We start from the raw sequence: 20,382 nt of genomic DNA on the forward strand, positions 1-20,382 counted from the left end.
AATTTAGAAATGTCGATTTTTGCCAATTTTTTTGCAGATTCGTATTCCCCATAGCCGAAAGGTGGGGGACGGGTGGAAGTCTTGCCTTTTTTTGTTCCTGGGTGAAGGTCTTTATACTGACCCTTTTCTTTGCCCATATTTTTTAAGATAACATTTTGCAGAAATACCTTTTCTAGAGTGAAAATCCAAACAAGTTTGAAAAGAATAATAAGCGAAAATGCTGAAGTTGTAAAAATTAGTGGTCACGAAGTCTGGATAGAAGAGAAAGAATGAACAAAATCCTTACAAAAACCACGTTAGTGTTTGTGTGTGTGTGAAACAAATAAAATTATAATATAAAAACAAAATATCTTTTACATACCTTTTTAAAATCACTTGATATATTAATCCCAGATTGCAGATTATGGCATATTAGGTCACCGTAATTCATTCATTAGAAAAAGAGAAGCATTTTCTAACAATTCTGGTTTCTCCCCACCAACACCTTTTTCCGAACAAAAATAAGGGGTTTGCGGAACAGGCATCCATAGCCGTTTGAAAGGTATATATATATATATATATATATATATATATATATATATATACATTTTCATTCAAAGATATCCATTTCCCTTAAAGTTATGACGGAAAAAATTGGATCTTGTGAATTTTCCAAAGTTCTCTCCCCACCCCTTCGGAAAAGATTTTACCCACAAATTTCTTTATAATCGTAATCTATGCCATTTGAAAAAAAAAAAACATTTTCCTAAAAGTTATGAGGGAAAAATTTGGATCTTTTGAATTTTCCGAAGTCCTCTCCCCCTCCCTCCATTGCTTTCTGCACGTGTTTTTTTCATTTTCATTTCCTACACATTTTTTTTTACACCTGTTGCACTATTATTTTTTTTTCCATTTCTGGGTAATATTGTAAACATTAACCGGTGGTCTTCTTTTGGAGAAAACATGCTGTTTTCTCTTTTTTTCTTGCTGCCTAGATAACGATATCTTCCAGCTTGCTCTTGTTCTTCCTGTAACTTCTTCCACCTGTCCCCTAACACTACCAGATCAACCAAACAACTTGTGTTTACTGCAACTACCCAAAAATAGAATAAAATAATCCTAATAATAAACAGCATTAACTCCCACGCTGCCCTTTGGTAGATTTAAGCCTCTCATCTATAACTAAAACTACTGTTTAAGTCCGTTGTGTTCCCTCACTGTACCCACCTTTTTAAAATTTTTCTCTCCTCCCACTGTCTCTTTCTTTCCAATCATCGAATCACAGGTGCCAGGCTGTCAGCAACTAACCGGCAACACCACAGAACTTGCTTTGTAAGGAGGGTGCTTTTCTTGCTATTTGGTCACCCTGCAGGATTTAATACAAGACCTGTCAAAGGGTGAATGAACTATGAAGAGTCAACAGCCATCCAAATAAGCAACTCATTATTAGCTGTGCTGCCTATTAAGCCCTTACCCACTTAAGACAACAGCAATAATAACAACTCTGCTGCCTTGCAGTAACGCCCACTTAAGGGAAAAGCTTCAGGAGTAAACCCTGAGGATAAATCCGGAGCCAGAGTCCTTAAGGTAGTTTGATGCTATAAACAATCTTGCTCTAGCAACTCCTGCAGCCCTACTGGTGTCAAATCGTATTGATTCTTACCCTTCCCATGGATAACATTAGTGGCGGTGGAGAGGGGAAACGTGCTGCATGGGTAACTGTTGATCTCCATGGAAAAACTGTCCAGGTCAGCACCCTGGAGAGGAGACTCCAGTGCTGTCTAACAATGGCGGTAAAACATGGAAAGCAGTAGTCTACCGGTTTTAAGCCTGCACATAATTGATGTAAGAGCAACATGCCAGGGTCTGCATTTGACAGGAGGAGAGGTCATTGTACCTCACTGGACAGCTACCACCAACCTCAAGCTGGGCAGCACCCAGTTAGTTAGGTGTGTGGGGCTTAGCAAATCTAATATCCCCAATCATGGGCTAAAAAAAAAAAAAGACGAAACCCACGAGTGAGCACAGAACACTGCATCAAGAAAAAAAAACAACAAATAACGCAAAACACCAGCATTCAGACTCGAATGTTGGAACATAAAAATTATGACAACTGGTCTGTCAGAGGACCTTCAAAAGATCAGTGACACATGCAAGAAAGCAGTGATCAACCATAGGAAACGAGGCTCCCAGATTCAAGGACCCTTCGTGAAAGAGAACATACTTTTTCCTGGCAAGGGAAAGGCATACATGAAGTCAGAGAGCATGGTGTTGGCTTTGCTGTGAAAAACTCTCTGCTGGAGCTGGTAGAACTCAGCAGCTACGGTTTGGAGCAGATACTCTCACTTCAATTGCACACTTCTGAGGGGTTTGTCAGCCTCAGTGCTTATGCTCCAACCCTCTACTCCACACAAGATGTCAAGGATAAGTTCTATGATCAGTTTCTAGGAAAATACAAGGTACCCCATTTAGAGAACAGCTGGTGCTACTTGGTGATTTCAACGCCAGAGTGGGAGCTCATCACAACTCCTGGACAGTGTGTCTAGGTCGGTACAGGTTTGACAAGATGAATGAAAATGGGTAACGGCTGCTTGAGCTCTGCATGCTCCATGGACTATGTGTCACCAACACCTTCTTCCATGCCAAAGCTCAACACAGGGCCTCTTGGCATCACCCTCACTCAGGGCACTGGCAGCAGCTAGATCTGATCACCACAAGATGAAACCACCTGAGGAATGTTCTAACTCAGTCTTTTCAGAGCACTGACTGTGACACAGACCACTCCTTGGTTTGCTGCAATCTCAAATTATAGCTAAAAATGATGCACTGTGCCAAGCCCCCAGGCAAGCAGCACATCAATGCTACTGCAACCCAACAGCCAACTAAGATGCATTCCTTAAGACACTGGAAGACACCCTCCTTGCAGACCCACTGGAAAGCAATGTTCAGCAGAGATGAGACTCTCAGGGACATCATCTACAGCATTGAGAGGAAGGGGAAAATGCCACAAGACTAGTTTGAGGTGAGTGTGAAGGAGCTCAATACCCTCATGGAAGAAAAATGTTGCAAGCATTGAGATCAGCAAGGAAGAACAAGCAGAAGACAGTGAGATGGTGTGCAAATGAATCCTAGTAACAATTATATGTAGATATCCAACTGTTATTTGACATGGGCAACATTTGCTGAATGTACGAGGGTATCAAGAAAGCCATCAGCCCAACTCAGAGCAAGATAGTTCCACTCAAATCCAGAACAGTGGAAGTCATCAAAAGTAAAAGAGAGCAGCTGGAGAGATGGGTGGAACATTATTCCAAACTCTATGCCAAGGAAAACATCTTGGATAGTGCACTAGACAACGTTGAACACCTACCTCTCATGGAGCCAACTGCTGAAAAACTGAGCAGAGCCATCGACAGCTTGCCCACAGGAAAAGCACCAGGTTTGGATGGCATCCCACCAGAGATCATTAGATGTGCAAGGAGAGTTCTACTCATCCACTTGCTGAAACTAGTGTGTCAGTGCTGGGAGGAGGGATCAGTACCACAAGACATGAGAGACTGCAACATTGTCACCCTATATAAGAACAAATGGGACAAAAGGGACTGCAATAATTACCAAGGTATCTCACTGTTAAGTATCATCCGGAAGGTCCATGTAGTCCTAAGCAGACTACAGAAAATTGCTGAGAGGGTATACCCTGAATCTCAGTGTGGTTTCAGATCAGAATGCTCCACCATCATCAAGAGATGTGCTGAGAGCAAAGGCACAAAGGTTTTTGACCTAGTCAGTAGAGACAGCCAGTTCAAAATCCTTGCCAAGATTGGCTGTCCTCCAAGACTCAAGATTGTCCAATCATTTCACACGGATATGAAAGGCATCATTCAATTTGATGGCTCTTCTTCAGAGACGTTCAACATATGTAGAGGCATGTAGCAGGGCTGTGTGCTTGTCCCCAGCCTGTTTGGCATCTTCTTTGCAGTCATGCTGAAACATGCATTTGGGACATCAACTGATGGTGTTTACCTTCATACCAAATCAAACAGTAAACTGTTTAGTCTGTCGAAAGCGAAAGCAAAATCCAGAGTGTGCCAGGTACTCATCAGAGAAATGCTGTTTGCGGATGATGCAGCACTGACAGCGCACTCTGGGGAGCAAATGCAACACCTTGTGGATAAACTTTCAAAGCCTGTCAGGAATTCAGCCTGACTATCTGTATGAAGAAGACCAAAGTACTGGCCCACCATCAACAACTACAAGCTAGAGTAGTGCATGAATTCACCTACCTCAGCTGTACCATCGCTGACAACCTCTCCCTAGACCCTAAGATCAACAGGCGAATTGGAAAAGCATCCTCCACATTTTCCAGGCTCACAAAGAGAATCTGGGAAAACAGAGAACTGGCTGTAAACACCAAGATTGCTGTCTATAAGGTGTGCATCCTTAGTATGCGACTTTATGGCAGTGAGGCATGGAGCCTCTACTCCAGACAGGAGCAGTATCTCAACGTCTTCCACTTCGTAATTTGAGATGCATCTTGGATATCAAGTAGATAGTGCAAAACACCAGCATTCAGACTGAAGTCCTCAACTACGCCAAGATAGCTAACATATTCACCCTGCTCCAGCAGCATTATCTGCACTGGCTGTCATGCACATTGCTTGCTGGATGGGAAGATCCCAAAAGATCTCCTGTATGGGGAATTGGCTACCAGCACAAGAGCATGAGAATGACCTCATCTTTGCTTCAAGGACGTCTGTAAGAGGAATATGAAATTGCTTGATCTAAATGTCCTGAGATGGGAGGAGGTTGTAAATGATCACCTACACTGGAGACAAATACTGTGAAAGGGGATGAAGTGAGCAGAAGGAAAACAGGAACTTGCCACTCATCATCATCGTCGTTTAACGTCCGCTTTCCATGTTAGCATGGATTGGACGATTTGACTGAGGACTGGTGAAACCAGATGGTTACACCAGGCTCCAATCTGATTTGGCAGAGTTTCCTCGAAGGAAGGAAAAACCAGTAGTGCCGGTAAAGAGCTCCTTCCAATGCAGCCGCTGTGTGACAGTCATTCATGTGTGGGCCTATACAACCACAACAGATGCTGCATTGCTATCAGCAGCTGACGGTTTCTTCAGGTGCAGATCCATTGTCACTTGAGGCTGACGGATGCCTACTAGAGAAGGGGATTAAGATTTATGAGGTTCGGCTAAATGGGAAAAAATGCCAAACTGTGCTTGGAACTCAGTTCACCCAGGAAGGTAGCTCAAACTCATGGTCTAGGACCAAACTTTGGGCAAGTGTATTCCATGATAGCTTTGATAGAAGTAATTAGAGAGAAGACACATGAAAGGGAGAGGGAGAGGACAAATGTAAATATGCTCCAATGTTGAATCCTCTTTCTTGCTGTTGCTAAATAATATACATGTATTATTTTAGTTTGTGTATAAAACATACATACATATATACTATATATTATATATAATTTGCATGTGTGTGTGTATACACACACTTATATAGGCTGAACAACAATATTCACTAACTCAACCTCACTAATTCAATATTAAAACAAAATTATAAAAGAAAGCAAACAAAAAACCTAGATCAACTCACCTGAGCAATTTTTTCATCTAACATTCTAAAAAATTCCAATTGACTACGTGTAATCCTGAAATATAATCAAAATATTATTGGTTCATGGTTAACTGGACAAGATTGGAATTATATAACAGGAAATGGCTTAAAAGTGCTGGAGAATATACATCATCTTTCTATCTTCTACACAACTCCTATAGACTCTCCCTTCTATGGGATGCCAACAATCTCCCTCTACTTTCTACATGACTCATATAAACTCTCTTTTCCCTTCTATTTAACTCTTAAGTTCTTCCTCTCCCTTCTATGTGATTCCTAAAGACTCTCCCTCTACCTTCTATGTGATTCCTAAAGACTCTCCCTCTACCTTCTATGTGATTCCTATACAGAGGGTTGATACATTTTTCCAGACACCTGCTTACAGACACTTAACGATAAACACACTTTTAGAATAAAACAATGTAGATGTATTCATAATATTCTTGTTGTGATTGCACTCCCTGAGCATGTATGCAAACGTTTAAGTGGTGTTTTATAAAAATTTTAATAAAATCATCCGACAATATTTTTCAGACATTACAACTCAGCTTCAGTTAGTAGTCCACACACTTGTCTTTCTTTTCAATCACTTGCAATATTTGTTCGTTATACCACACAAACATTTTTCATCATAACATCTCTTTTTGTTTCTCTAGGCTCCTAAAGTCCATTTCCATAATTCTGCCTCACTAGACAAACTGTGACATTTCCTAGCCAGTCCAGTAGACTTATTTTCACATCTTGCTTCCATTCTTTGACTGTTTTTGACTTGTGAATGCTGCAGGTATTTTATTAGAGGATAAAATAAAATTATCTGCTATTTCTTCTCTTGTTTTTTAACAACTGGATGTAATTCATGCTGTTCTGTCTTCCTTCCATTCACTCCTAACCCTGCTCCATACCATTACATACCACCTCTGCTCATCTGGTTTTTGTTCAGCATCACCGGTTCATCTTTCCTTGACCAAGAGCACCAGCTGTTGAGTCCATCAGCCTTAAATCACTTCTCATCAGTAAAAATTACTTCGGTAAAATCAACAGGAGTAGTTAACCACAATTTTGCAGTCTAACCATGCCTTATGTATTTCGCTTTTTCCTCATGACCTTTCCATACTTGTATCCAATTTCTTTCAGCATTCTTTAAACTGTTCGAATATTTACAGCTATTTTGCATTTCTCCTTCATGTTCCATGCTATTGCCTTTCTTCCAGCTGCCAGTACATATGATACAGTCATCTTCATTCACCTTTGAGTTTTCTTCCCAAGTGACTTTTTCTTTCCTCCTTTCTTCTAGTTATAGTCATTTTTAAACATATATTCCACTGTAGACTTTGAAATCTTCAAATCAACAGCTACTTTTCTTCTCTCTTCCTTTGAATGCATTTTCATCCCCCATAAAAAAAAATTTTTTTCTCAAGAAAGATTTCTTGAAGGATAATGATTATATTGGAGAACTGCATGCTGCCTTTGCACTAGAAAATTTGCATAAAAAAGTTTGAAAGGGTTGTCCAAGGTGATGTTAAAGTAAGCATTCTATTATGTCCATCCAAAAAAATAATGTCACATAGTCTATATCAATATATGCAATAGGTGCTTGCAGTGTGTGAAAAAATTTGTTGACTCCCTGTAGACTCTCCACCTAACTTGCTGTATAACTTGTATATAAAATCTTCCATGCAGATTTTATGTAACTATATGCCATACACACACACACTTATTTAATTTGTGTATATCATCTTGCTACATCCTACGAATTTTGTATATATCTTTTATATGCTTTACTTGTTTGTTTGTATGTATGTATGCATGCATGTGTTTCTGTATTTATATATAAGACAAGTTGTAGATAATGGTCATTACATATTTAAACTTTATTAGAGCAAATTTGGCTCACAACTGTTTCCAGTAGTCATTATAGGTATGTTACTGATAGGTTTACTCAATCAGTCTATTGATTGGTTGAGAAAAATTGAACGACCTAAAAAAATTAATGCTACTTTCATCAGAGCCATTTCTGGTTATAACAAAGCAGAACACTGAAATCTTTTCATTTTTTAAATTTTTAATTTTCCTTTTTATTTCATTACTGTTGTTATTTTTTTACCTCTTTAGTGTTGTTTTATTATTACATCATTATTATTTTTTTTCTTATTTTATATTATTATTTTATTAATCCTCCTCATCATCATCATTGTTTAACGTCCGCTTTCCATGCTGGCATAGGTTGGACAATTTGACTGAGGACTGGTGAACCAGATGGCTACACCAGGCTCCAATCTGATCTGGCAGAGTTTCTACAGCTGGATGCCCTTCCTAAAGCGAACCACTTCAAAAGTGTAATGGGTGCTTTTATGTGCTATCGGCACGAGGGCCAGTAGGCGGTACTGGCAACGGTTGCGCTCAAATGGTGTTTTTACATGCCACCTGCATAGCACCCAGTCCAGCGGCACTGGCAACAACCTTGCTCGAATATTTTTTCACATCCCACTGGAACAAAAGCCAGTAAGGCAACACTGGTAACGATCCCGCTCGAATGGTGCTTTTTACGTGCCACCAGCACAGAAGCCAGTCAGCTACTCTAGCAATGATCACACTCAGATGGTGCTCTTAGCGCTCCACTAGCACGGATGCCAGTCATGCAGTGCTGTCATCGAATTTGATTTCGATTTCACTTGCCTCAACAGGTCTTTGTAAGCAGAGTTTAGTGTCCAATGAAGGAAAGGTACGCATAAGTGGGATGGTCACACCACTAGCATAGGCCACAGGTTATGGTCTCACTTGGCTTGCTAGGTCTTCTCAAGCACAGTATATTGCTAAAGGTTTCGGTCACTAGTCACTGCCTTGGTGAGGCCTAATGTTTAAAGGTTGTGCTTCACCACCTCATCCCATGTCTTCCTGGGTCTACCTCTTCCACATGTTCCCTCAACTGCTAGGGTGTGGCAATTTTTCACACAGCTATCCTCATCCATTCTCACCACATGATCATACCAGTGCAGTCATCTCTCATGCACACCACATCTGATGTTTCTTAGGTCCAACTTTTCTCTCAAGGTACTTACACTCTGTTGAATATGCACACTGACATTACACACCTAGCGGAGCATACTGGCTTCATTCCTTGCGAGCTTACGCATGTCCTCAGCAGTCACCACCCATATTTCACTGCCATGTAGCATGGCTGTTCATACACATGCGTCATACAGTCTGCCTTTTACTTTGTCACCAGCAGAGGTAAGAGTTCTCTGTTCTTATTCTAGCAGCTACACTTTCAGAGCAGCCACCCCCACTAATGACTTGGTCACCTAGGTAATGGAAGCTATCAAGTACTTCCAGTTTTTCTCCCTGGAATGTGGCAGAAGTTGTTCTCTGCACATTTTCAGTGTTTATTGCTCCTGAGCAATACAAAAACTATCTTTCCAGTTAACAATACAAAAACTATCTTCCCAGCCACATACAAAAACTATCTTCCCAGTTAGCCTTCCTTTGATATTGTTGCACCTCTTATGTGTCCATAGCTTACACTGGGTACATCTTATGGAGTTTCTACCTACACCTTTTCTACATATCGTGCAGGGCCATCTACCTGAAGGGGTTTGTGGTTTGTCTGCCTTCCTACTTATTGGGACTTTGGTTTTAGCTAGGTTGACTCTAAAGCCCTTCGATTCTAATCCTTGCTTCCACACCTGAAACTTCTCTTCTAGTTCTGATAGTGACTCAGCAATTAGTGCAATGTCATCAGCATAGAGGAGCTCCCAGGGGCATCCTGTCTTGAATTCCTCTGTTATTGCCTGGAGGACTATGATAAATAGGAGGAGACTGAGAACTGGACCTTGGTGGACCCCTACCTCTACCCGGAATTCTTCACAGTACTCGTTGCCAACCCTCACCTAACTGACAGTGTCCCTGTACATGGCTTGCACAGCTCTCACTAACCATTCATCTATCCCTAGTTTCCTCATTGACTACCAGATAAGGGATTGGGAGACCCTGTCAAAGGCTTTCTCCATGTCAACAAAAGCCAAGTACAGAGGTTTATCTTTGGCTAGGTATTTCTCCTGCAGAACATTGGCAAATTTTTTCTTATCTGCTTCCCCTCTGGCTAAATAAACCTATCACCTAGCTTCCCTTCTGGCAGTCTGATACAATTCCCTGCTACCACCGTTCTTCCAGTCCTTCCAAGCCTGTTTCTTTTCTCTAATAGCCCTGCCAACAACATTGTTTCACCACCACGTTATCTTGGGTCGAGAGGGGACTTTGCACCATCCACAGATCTGGTCAGTGACCCTCAGCAGGTTGTTCTGTAGAAACCTCCAGTTGTCTTCCACATTGTGTAAAGCTATATCCCTTTCTATTTCGTCAAAGGCTTCGAGTAATACGTCTCTAAATCTCTGTCCATTTGCAAGATGTTTAATATTATTGCTATTGGTGTTGTTGATGTTGTCATCATCATCATCATCATTATTGTTTTAATTCTTTTAATCTTTAGTTTGCTTTAATGCTAAATTTAGAAATTTTTAACTTTAGTTCAAATTTTAATCCGTAATTTAATTAATGGTTTAAATTTTAAAACTCATGTAATGAGGTTAATTTCAACAACTCAACTTGACTCTATCTCATTTCAACCTCACATCTCTCAATCAATCAGTATTTTATATCCTAGCTAATCAGAGCTTTCTTGACCTCTACAGCACAATATGATTACTACTGATATTTCATTCATCTTCTAATACAATTCCCCTACTATGGTTGATAGCAATGACCAAATATTAAAGACTTAGGTTGACCATGTGTATAAATGGCCCATATCAAATTTGAACACAACATTGGGAGATTTAGGTGTATTTACACCATTTGTCTACAGCAAGAAATTGGCTTATTTGCAAATTCGAACGCGCCACTGGCATATTTGAACTGGTAATAACATTGCATTTATACGTATCACTGCTTAGTGCTCCCAGCCCATAATTTGTTTACTGTGAGCTATTGATTAGTGCTCCCAACCGATCTACAATAACTGGAATAGCATAAAATAGATTGTCCCTCTTAACTGCTCGCAGTGCCACCATATGGTTTCTGTGACTGAAGAGGAGATAACCACTTCAAAATGCTTGCATCTCACAGTCTGGATAGGCAGTGTTGTGAGCTGATGTAGGTGTATTTACATGATTTGTCTACAGTGAGAAATTTTTTTCATGGCAAAACACAGTGAAAGGCTTGTTTACAAGTTAGAATGTGCCACTGGCATATTCAAAACTGATAATAACATTACAACATTTGGAGAATATCTAACCTAAAAACAATGCTAATATGTTCATCTGTGTTGAGCTAATTACAAACATTAATGTTTATGACTGTCCTTTTTCCAAATCTTGGTCATCCTATACCTCTGCTTCTGTTAAGTGACCCCTTCCTCTATCCTTTCATTACTTCTCTTCGCCCCTTTGTAACCTGTCTTTCTCCTTTTCTATATTCTACTTGTATTTTCCCATCTTTTCCTCCCTATCCTACACTCAACATTCCTTCAGTGTTCTGCTTTGTTATAACCAGAAATGGCTCCAACGAAAGTATCATTAATTTTTTTAGGTCATTCAATTTTTCTTAACTGATCAACAGACCAATTGAGTAAACCTGTCAGTAACATACCTATAATGACTACTGGAAACAATTGTAAGCCAAATTTGCTCTAATAAAGGAAAAATATGTAAAGACCATTATCTACAACTGGTCTTATATATCACTCTCTAAAAACCAGTTTGTCTGGAACCCAACTGCGGATTTACAATATAGAATTGTGATGAACCATAACCTTGCACTCTACCATAAGAATACTTGAAGTTCTTCACTATTCAAAACAATATTGTTAGCCTGGTGTGCCAACAGAGAGCTTATGAAGTATTTTACCTGGATTGATAATCCTTCACTATTAGCATGCTCTCCCTATTTAATAATAATAAAGGATAAAACAATTAAAGCAGTGGCCGGCATATAATATATATGTAGTGAAACTACCTACCACCATTAGATACAAAACTGCTATCACCATTCTTCTCATTTAAATATAAATAAATGCGAGCGTAGTAGAGAACCCATTCCTTGTCATCACGTGACGATCATTATTCGAATCGGCAACTTCTTCGAACCTTTCCCGCCAGAACGCAAACTGACCAATCACGGCCCCTAATAAGGTCACGTGATAGAGTAAAATTCTGAAGCCATCTGGGAGCCCTCTTAACGCTATATATAGATCAACTCATACCCCACAATTTGTCTCGGTCCAGTTTCTCTTTGAGAACTGTTCCGTGTACCACACGACAACAGCAGCAGCAGCCAGCGACCACTTCAGCAGCTTCGTCCAGCCAACGATGACCACCGCCGTCGCCACATCAGCAATACGAGTCTACGACTACTAACCAGCACCATCGTCATGACCAAGCAGCCTCTACACCACCAGCGTCAACACGACTTACTATGTACACCAAACCAAACCTCCGCAGCACATCTCTCTCTTCGATTCTGTTAGGTGACTCAGCTTCACCACGGTAAATAAACAGACAAGAGTTCTTAAACAGACAAGAAATTCTCAGCCAGCGACGAACATCTGTATAACAAGAATCACGGCCCGGCATCGATGCCACGACATCACAACTAGTGATCAGCACTGCCACACTCAGCCTCTCCTCACTTTCACATACAGAACTTTTCCTATAGTGTACTAACGAACTGGTATAATTGTTCACGTGTTATTGACTCTCTTTCTATCTGCTGTAAACACTCACACACATGTATCACTCACACACACACTTTTCTTTGTATGACGGCCTGTCTTTGATTATGTTCTTATATGTCGCATTCACACTCTCACACAGACATACATCTTTAACGCTACAATATATATCTCTGTTATTCATCTTATACGGTTGTGGTCTTTCATTACTGGTCATCTATGTTATCGTCGCATAACATATCATCTATATCATCATTGATATATATTTTTGTGTTCGACCGTGTGACGCGTTTAAATAAAAGGAGTCCTCTGTGTTTCCATTCGTCACCATTGCTCCTTTTTGAGTTCGCACGGTCGTCCCTTACAATTGGTGACCCCGACGTCGGTCGTCCCTTACAATTGGTGACCCCTGACGTTGATTCGTTCATACAGCCCAACGTGAAAAGTTCACATAACTTTTCCAAAAATGGTGACTAAATGCCAGTAATAGACCAACTGTTCTATAAGTCTTTTTCACTACAATTTTTTTTTCCTTATTTCGTCTGTTTGTCTTCGACAAACCGACTGGTGCGAGGCTAGTGTAGTGAAACTACCTACCGCCATTAGATACAAAACTGCTATCGCCATTCTTCTCATTTAAATATAAATAAATGCGAGCGTAGTAGAGAACCCATTCCTTGTCATCACGTGACGATCATTATTCGAATCGGCAACTTCTTCGAACCTTTCCCGCCAGAACGCAAACTGACCAATCACGGCCCCTAATAAGGTCACGTGATAGAGTAAAATTCTGAAGCCATCTGGGAGCCCTCTTAACGCTATATATAGATCAACTCATACCCCACAATTTGTCTCGGTCCAGTTTCTCTTTGAGAACTGTTCCGTGTACCACACGACAGCAGCAGCAGTTCCAGCGACCACTTCAGCAGCTTCGTCCAGCCACGATGACCACCGCCGTCGCCACATCAGCAACAAGAGTCTACGACTACTATCCAGCACCATCGCCATGACCAACACGAATCTACGATTACTACTAACCAGCAACAATCTCCACCAGCGTCAACACGACTTACTATGTACACCAAACCAAACCTCCGCGGCACATCTCTCTCTTCGATTCTGTTAGGTGACTCAGCTTCACCACGGTAAATAAACAGACAAGAGTTCTTAAACAGACAAGAAATTCTCAGCCAGCGACGAACATCTGTATAACAAGAATCACGGCCCGGCATCGATGCCACGACATCACAACTAGTGATCAGCACTGCCACACTCAGCCTCTCCTCACTTTCACATACAGAACTTTTCCTATAGTGTACTAACGAACTGGTATAATTGTTCACGTGTTATTGACTCTCTTTCTATCTGCTGTAAACACTCACACACATGTATCACTCACACACACACTTTTCTTTGTATGACGGCCTGTCTTTGATAATGTTCTTATATGTCGCATTCACACTTTCACACAGACATACATCTTTAACGCTACAATAAATATATCTGTTATTCATCTTATACGGTTGTGGTCTTTCATTACTGGTCATCTATGTTATCGTCGTATAACATATCATCACATCATTTGATACATATTTGTATGTTCGACCGTGTGACACGTTTAAATAAAAGGAGTCCTGTTTTTCCATTCGTCACCATTTCTCCTTTTTGAGTTCGCACGGTCGTCCCTTACATATACATATTAAGGCGAATTTATATATAGAGATTTATAATACTACAACATAAAAACATTATAATTAAGGGCATAGAAGAGACCATGCCTATGCTGAAAGAAGATGCTAAATCGTCAAACCACTTAAAAATTATGAACTTTATAGTACACAACGTGTTGAAATCGAGGGAGTAGTCTCATAGAAATTCATAAAATAGTTAGCTTTGGATTGATCAATTTTCCTCATCAGCAAGGTATAATAATAATAATGGATAAAACCATTAAGAATACAATTATAATTAAAAGCATAGAAGAGACCATGTCTATGTAGACGCTTAGGCATGGTCTCTTCTATGCGCTTAATTATAATTGTATTTTATACTATTATAAATCTCTATATATGAATTCACCTTAATAGGTGATAACAGTTTTATTATAACTGAAAATATTTTCCATTTACTTCAGGACAGTCTATTCATTTCTGACCTACTCTGACCATATACACATATGCTGAGGTAGACAATGAAATTCAAAGCGATTGTATTTGTGGTATTTGTATGTAATCATAGCTTTGGGTTTGCTTTCCTATGGATCTGTATAAATATCTTATTTATTTCCCTCAGTATGCCTTGCTGATGAGGAAAAGTTATTGGACTAATCCAGAAATTGATGAATCCAAGGTTAACTATATTTGTATGTATGAGGTTGTATCAAAAAGTTCCCTGACTTATTTACCTAAGTTTTAACATCATCTCCTTTAAAATAGTCACCTTGTGCAGAAGCACACCACTCCCCAGTATTACTGTCACTTTTGGAATCCAGTCTTGAAGTCGTTTTCCATAAGCAAATCAAGGACCTTCTGCAATTCGCTCTTGATCTTGACAACAATGTTAAAACTGTGACCTTTGAGCTGCCTTTTCATCTTGGAGAAGTGATGGAAATCAACAGGTGCTAAATCTGGCGAATGAGTGTGGAAGCAATACTATGTTGTTTTTGGTGAGAAACTCATGAGAAAGGAGAGCTCGGTGACAGGGTACATTGTCGTGAAAAATCCATCTCTTTTCAGATGTTAGGATTGCCTGCACAGACCCATATGAACGACTAACAATATCAGCAATGTCATTGATTGTACTCTGACACTCATCATGCAGAAGCTGATGAATTTTCCCCACATGTCCAGGGGTGATGCTCATGGATCACCCATTGTCTTCCAGGGATGTCCTGCTTTTGAAGTGCCCATGCCACTCAAAACATTACGTATGCCTTGTTGCCATAAGCTTACTGAAGCATGCTCAATGTCTCTGTAGCAGACTTCCCAAGTTTAAAACAAAATTCCACACTGGCTCTTGGTTCCAACTTCTTGTCTATGACAAAATTTGCAGACTACAGCATACATGTGATCACAGAAACACAAATTTCACAACTTGCAAAGTAAACTCAGTGATGTCAGGCACACTGCCTCATGAAGGTCACTGCTAGCTCCCACAGTGCACGCAACCATGTACCACCATCTGTTGGTGTGCTACAGAACTAGTCTGGGAACTTTTTGATACCACCTCATACAGACAGATAGATACATATAATGTTTGGGTAGACTATTGCATGATATGAAAAAATGTCATAGTAAATGTAAGAGATTTTCAACAACCAGGCGTAGGGGTGGCTGTGTGGTAAGTAGCTTGCTTACCAACCACATGGTCCTGAGTTCAGTCCTACTGCATGGCATCTTGGGTAAGTGTCTTCTACTATAGCCTCGGGCCGACCAAAGCCTTGTAAGTGGATTTGGTAGATGGAAACTGAAAGAAGCCCATCGTATATATGTATATATATATGTATGTGTGTATATGTTTGTGTGTCTGTGTTTGTCCCCCCAACATTGCTTGACAACCGATGCTAGTGTGTTTATGTCCCCGTAACTTAGCAGTTCGGTAAAAGAGACCGATAGAATAAGTACTAGGCTTCTAAAGAATAAGTCCTGGGATCGATTTGCCCGACTAAAGGTGATGCTCCAGCATGGCCACAGTCAAAAGACTGAAACAAGTAAAAGAGTAAAAGAGTAACCAAGAGAACCAAAGATCAGGAGACTCAGTTGCTGCAAGTTGACAGTCTTTCTTCATTCTCACTCACTGCCAGATTGAAAAGTACAAAAGTGCTCAACACCTGCAAAACTTCTGAAACTATTGGGTTGAAGACAGAAAAAAACCCCATCAAAATTGCTTTGACAAGAAACTCAGGACAATCAGCAAGTTTCTAAAGGATATACACAAAGGTCACAGAGAAACTGTGGACAATTCCACATCATATATTCTCATAGAAAATTGGCAATCTTTTTGGACAGACTTTGGACGGGGAGAAATGAGAAAAGAGGATATATGTAGGGTCAGGTTTGGCCTCTCCTTTAAATGTAGCTCTTTTCAATGACATATATATGTCATTGAAAAGAGCTACATTTAAAGGATTCAGTTGATTAATCATCCAAAGGATCCATAAATAAATGTAAAATGACCAACACTGAATTCAACAGAAAACCTCAAGAAAACAATTGGTGAGTTGAAATATATATATATGTGTTTATTGTGGTATACATTACATGTGTTTAATGTGGTGTATTGTGGTATATACGAGTACTTAGGGTGGTGTGTCATATTATATATAAGTGTGTTGTAGAGTTGTAGTATATGACCAACGATATACAATATCACACATAATATCATTAAATATCACTTACTTGGTATTGTAGAATTTTCCTGATGGTTTATCTTTGAAAGCTGTCTTAGATGTTTGCTCACTCTGAAAATAATGAAATTGTGTAGAAGAGTTACTATGCAAGGATACTGAATGTTGAGAATGAATGGGATAAAGGGAGTCTCCCTCATGTAAACCCAACAGTATGGGAGATAAGGCAATTAAAGATATGAAAACAAGGAAAGCTCCTGGTTCAACTGGAGTCACAGCTGAGATACTTAAAAGGTAAGGTAGGATACGGACTAGTCTCCTGCATGATTAATAAGGTTATTCAGGAAAGCGTAATACCCTGAGACTGGGTTAACATTTGGCAGGCTTTCCTGCTCCTTTTCATTCTCCATGTTCAGCAGTCTTTCATAATGGCATTTCCAAGCCTCTTTCATTGCAGAACCACTAAATGCAAATGCACCATCATCCATGTGGACAGATTTCTCTTCTATGACATCACAATTTTCTCTCAAATACTGCAATCTAGATCACTTCAATTCTTTGGTCCTCATGTCGCTGAACATAGGCAAACCTCTTTTCTGCTCCTCCCTTGGTTAGATATACCTGTCACCTGGCTTTCCTTCTGGCAATCTGATACAGCTCCCTGCTACCTCCACTCTTCCAAGCCTATTTCTTTGCTCTACAGCAACATTCCACCACCCAAAGACTTGGTCTGTAGCACTCAGCAAGCTGTCCTGCAGGTATTCTCAGTTGCCCTCTATGTCACAAGTTTGTAGCTCCTCCTCCCTCTCATCAAATTTCTCAATTAGGATGTCCCTAAATCTCTGACCATATGAAGAGTCCTTAAACTTCCAAATTCTTCTTTTCCAGATTGGTCTGCTGGCCCAGAGTCTAAAGTCACTAATGACTAGTCTATGCTGATGTGACATGTCTGTTACCAAACGCTCACTGAAACCTTCTTTTCAGGTGCTCGATACCATCTCTCCTGCCCATGTTCCCTCTCGTTCCCCTTTCCCAGATCTCAGAGTTGGCACTGTCAATGTAGTCTATGCTACATTCTTCACCAGGGAGGGTCTTTGTATTTAAGAGCAACCATACATTACACTGTTGGTGAGAATGTAATCAGTCTGCCTAGGGTAGCTGATTGGTAGGTTATAAGGTGGCTGGTCGGCTTCTTGAAGTTAGTGATGCAGATCAATATATTATTTGCATCACAGAACTCCAGTAGCCTTGTTCCCTCCTTGCTTTGGGAACTGATTCCATGGCCCCCATGTACACCATTGAAAATACTGGGCCACCATCCAACATGCCCATTGAAATGCCCAGCCACAAAGATGAGATTCTTGTCATTCATCTTAGAGGTAGTCTGTAGAAGAATTTCATAAAAATGGTCCTTCTGTTCAATTGGTAGGCCTGCTTGTGGAGCATAGGCAGAGATAATTGATGCTATGCTATTCTGCAAGACTAGCCTGAGCTTACACACTCTATTGCTCACTCTGACTACCTCTATGACTTTATCCACCCATTTCTCTGCAAGAAATATGGCCACACCACCAACCCTGTCACTGTTACCTTCCCAGAAGATTTCATACTTGTGAGGAGCCGGGCCAAAGCTCCTCTCCACCGTACCACTTGGATACAGCATACATCAACACACCTCTGTTCAAGCATCTTAACAATCTCGCTAGACCTACCTTTCAATGTGCCTACATTGACAGTGCCAACTCTGAGAACTGGGAGAGGGGTGGCGGGAGAGAACATGGGCAGGAGAGATAGTATTGGGCACCTGAAAAAAAGGTTTCAGTGAGCATTTGGTAACAGACATGTCACATCAGTTGGTCTCACTTTAACCTACCATCATTCAAACATGTTAAAATTGTTGTCCCTATTGGTGGTGAGTAGCATTGTAAATATAAGTGCTACTGCTGCAAATATAAATAGGTCAGTATATAAATTAATTATACAAATGATCTGCTATTGGTTAGTCCGTTATATATAGAAATAGGCAGGTGGTTTGTTAATTTGCTAATAATCATGCTAGCATGGAAGGCAGATGTTAAACGACGATGATGATGATATACATACACACATACATATATACATCCATACACATATACGTGTGTGTGTGTGTGTGTGTGTATCTGTATGTATAGGGTGTTTGAACTAAATTTGACAACATTTTTCATGTTTTCTTTTTTCAACAACAACTTGATTATTAATGAACAATCAACAGTGTTGAAGAGCATAAAGATTAAAGTTATAATTATGAAAAGGTTAGTTGACATGGAGGACTGGAAGCCATCTGAATATTGAAAGAGAGTTACTTGTATCATGATGATCTGTGCTGGGCATTAAAATGCTGACATTATGACTGTTGTTCAATGCTCTGTGAACACTGAAGGCAATGACATGGACAGCTGCAATGGAGACTATGAAGCTGTGGCCAGCAGGAAAGCAATGGTCTTTGGGTATGTCTCCAGTGAGGGTGACATCATATCACTCAACATCTTTGAACAAGGCCTTAGGCCTAATTCAGATGGCCATGTGAAGCTGCTGGAGACTGAGGTCAATTCCTGAATGGAGAGGGTTGCTGCTGAAAGGCCATTTGTGTGACAGCAGAATTTGGCTTTTTGCCATACCTCCAGAAGGAGTTAGAAGTGTTAGAAACTTTCTGAAACCTATCCAACTCCAATTTCTGGCCACCTAATTCCCCCAATTATAATCCTATAAATTATTATGTGTGGGATGAGGTTGAGAAAGACATTAACTACTCTGCCTACAACACCAAAGCCAAGCTAGTGGCAAAGATTAAGGAAGTGTTTGAAGATCTTCTCAAGGACACAATGAAGAATCAATGGACCAGGTTCTGGAGTCACCTTGAGGTCGTGGTGAAAGCTGAGGGTGGCTACTTTAAGTAAGCTGTTATCTCCCAGCCATAATCTTGTTGATATTTTTTGATTTTTTAAAATACTTTTATTTTTGGATGGAATATTGTTTTTTCCCTTTTATTGCAAACTGTTAAATTTGGCCTGAACACTCTGTGTGTGTGTGTGTGTATGCGTGTATGTATATATATATATATATATATATATATATATATATATATATATATACCCATAGAACATAGACATAATCATGCATGTCATTATATATATAGATATTTTCATTTCTTGAAATTTTAAATAATTTTGTTTGTAACTACTCTGATTGTCTAATGTTAGAAACTTCAACAACTAACTCTAAAAATAAATCATTAAACTCTATTATATGTACTGAATACTAGTTCCTCTCTCTCATTTTCAAACACATATATAGTGAATGAAATAAGTTGTGGCTTGCTTGTTGTAGAGCAAAGGTTTCCCCCTTTTCTCTTGATAACTTTCAGCTTTGGGCGCCTGATCATCAAGTTTTATTAATAAGTAGGTAAGAAGACAGAACCCTCGCATCTTCCGGGAAATGGTCCAACTTGATATGCAGAAAAGGAGTGGGTATAAATTCCATACATTGTATCCAATGTAAGCTAAGGACACAAAAGAAGTGTGGAATCACAGGGAAACTAACAGGAAATAGGTTCTCCTGACTGCCCAGATAGTATTCTAGAAGTAGTTAATAGCTTTTGTTATTTAGGAGATGTAATTAGCAGGGGGGGGGGGAGTTGCTCTGTAAGTATAGTAGCCAGAGT

At 39.9% G+C, this 20,382-nt stretch overlaps 1 protein-coding gene across 7 annotated transcripts in view; it reads right to left on the bottom strand.

Moving 5' to 3' along the window:
• The window catches only part of LOC106873104 (uncharacterized), a 271,061-nt gene that overhangs the window by 10,125 nt on the left and 240,554 nt on the right, over positions 1 to 20,382 (bottom strand). For all 7 annotated transcript variants that reach the window (XM_089338906.1, XM_052975587.2, XM_089338907.1 and 4 more), the window contains 2 exons: positions 16,735 to 16,796; positions 5,593 to 5,647 (listed from right to left, as the gene is read on the bottom strand). In XM_089338906.1, coding sequence (XP_089195032.1) covers positions 5,593 to 5,647; positions 16,735 to 16,796 — 117 coding nt within the window. The remainder of the gene's footprint in view (positions 1 to 5,592; positions 5,648 to 16,734; positions 16,797 to 20,382) is intronic.

Source organism: Octopus bimaculoides, chromosome 21 (assembly GCF_046866305.1).
Source record: "Octopus bimaculoides isolate indiv1 chromosome 21, ASM4686630v1, whole genome shotgun sequence".
Lineage (NCBI taxonomy): Eukaryota > Metazoa > Mollusca > Cephalopoda > Octopoda > Octopodidae > Octopus > Octopus bimaculoides.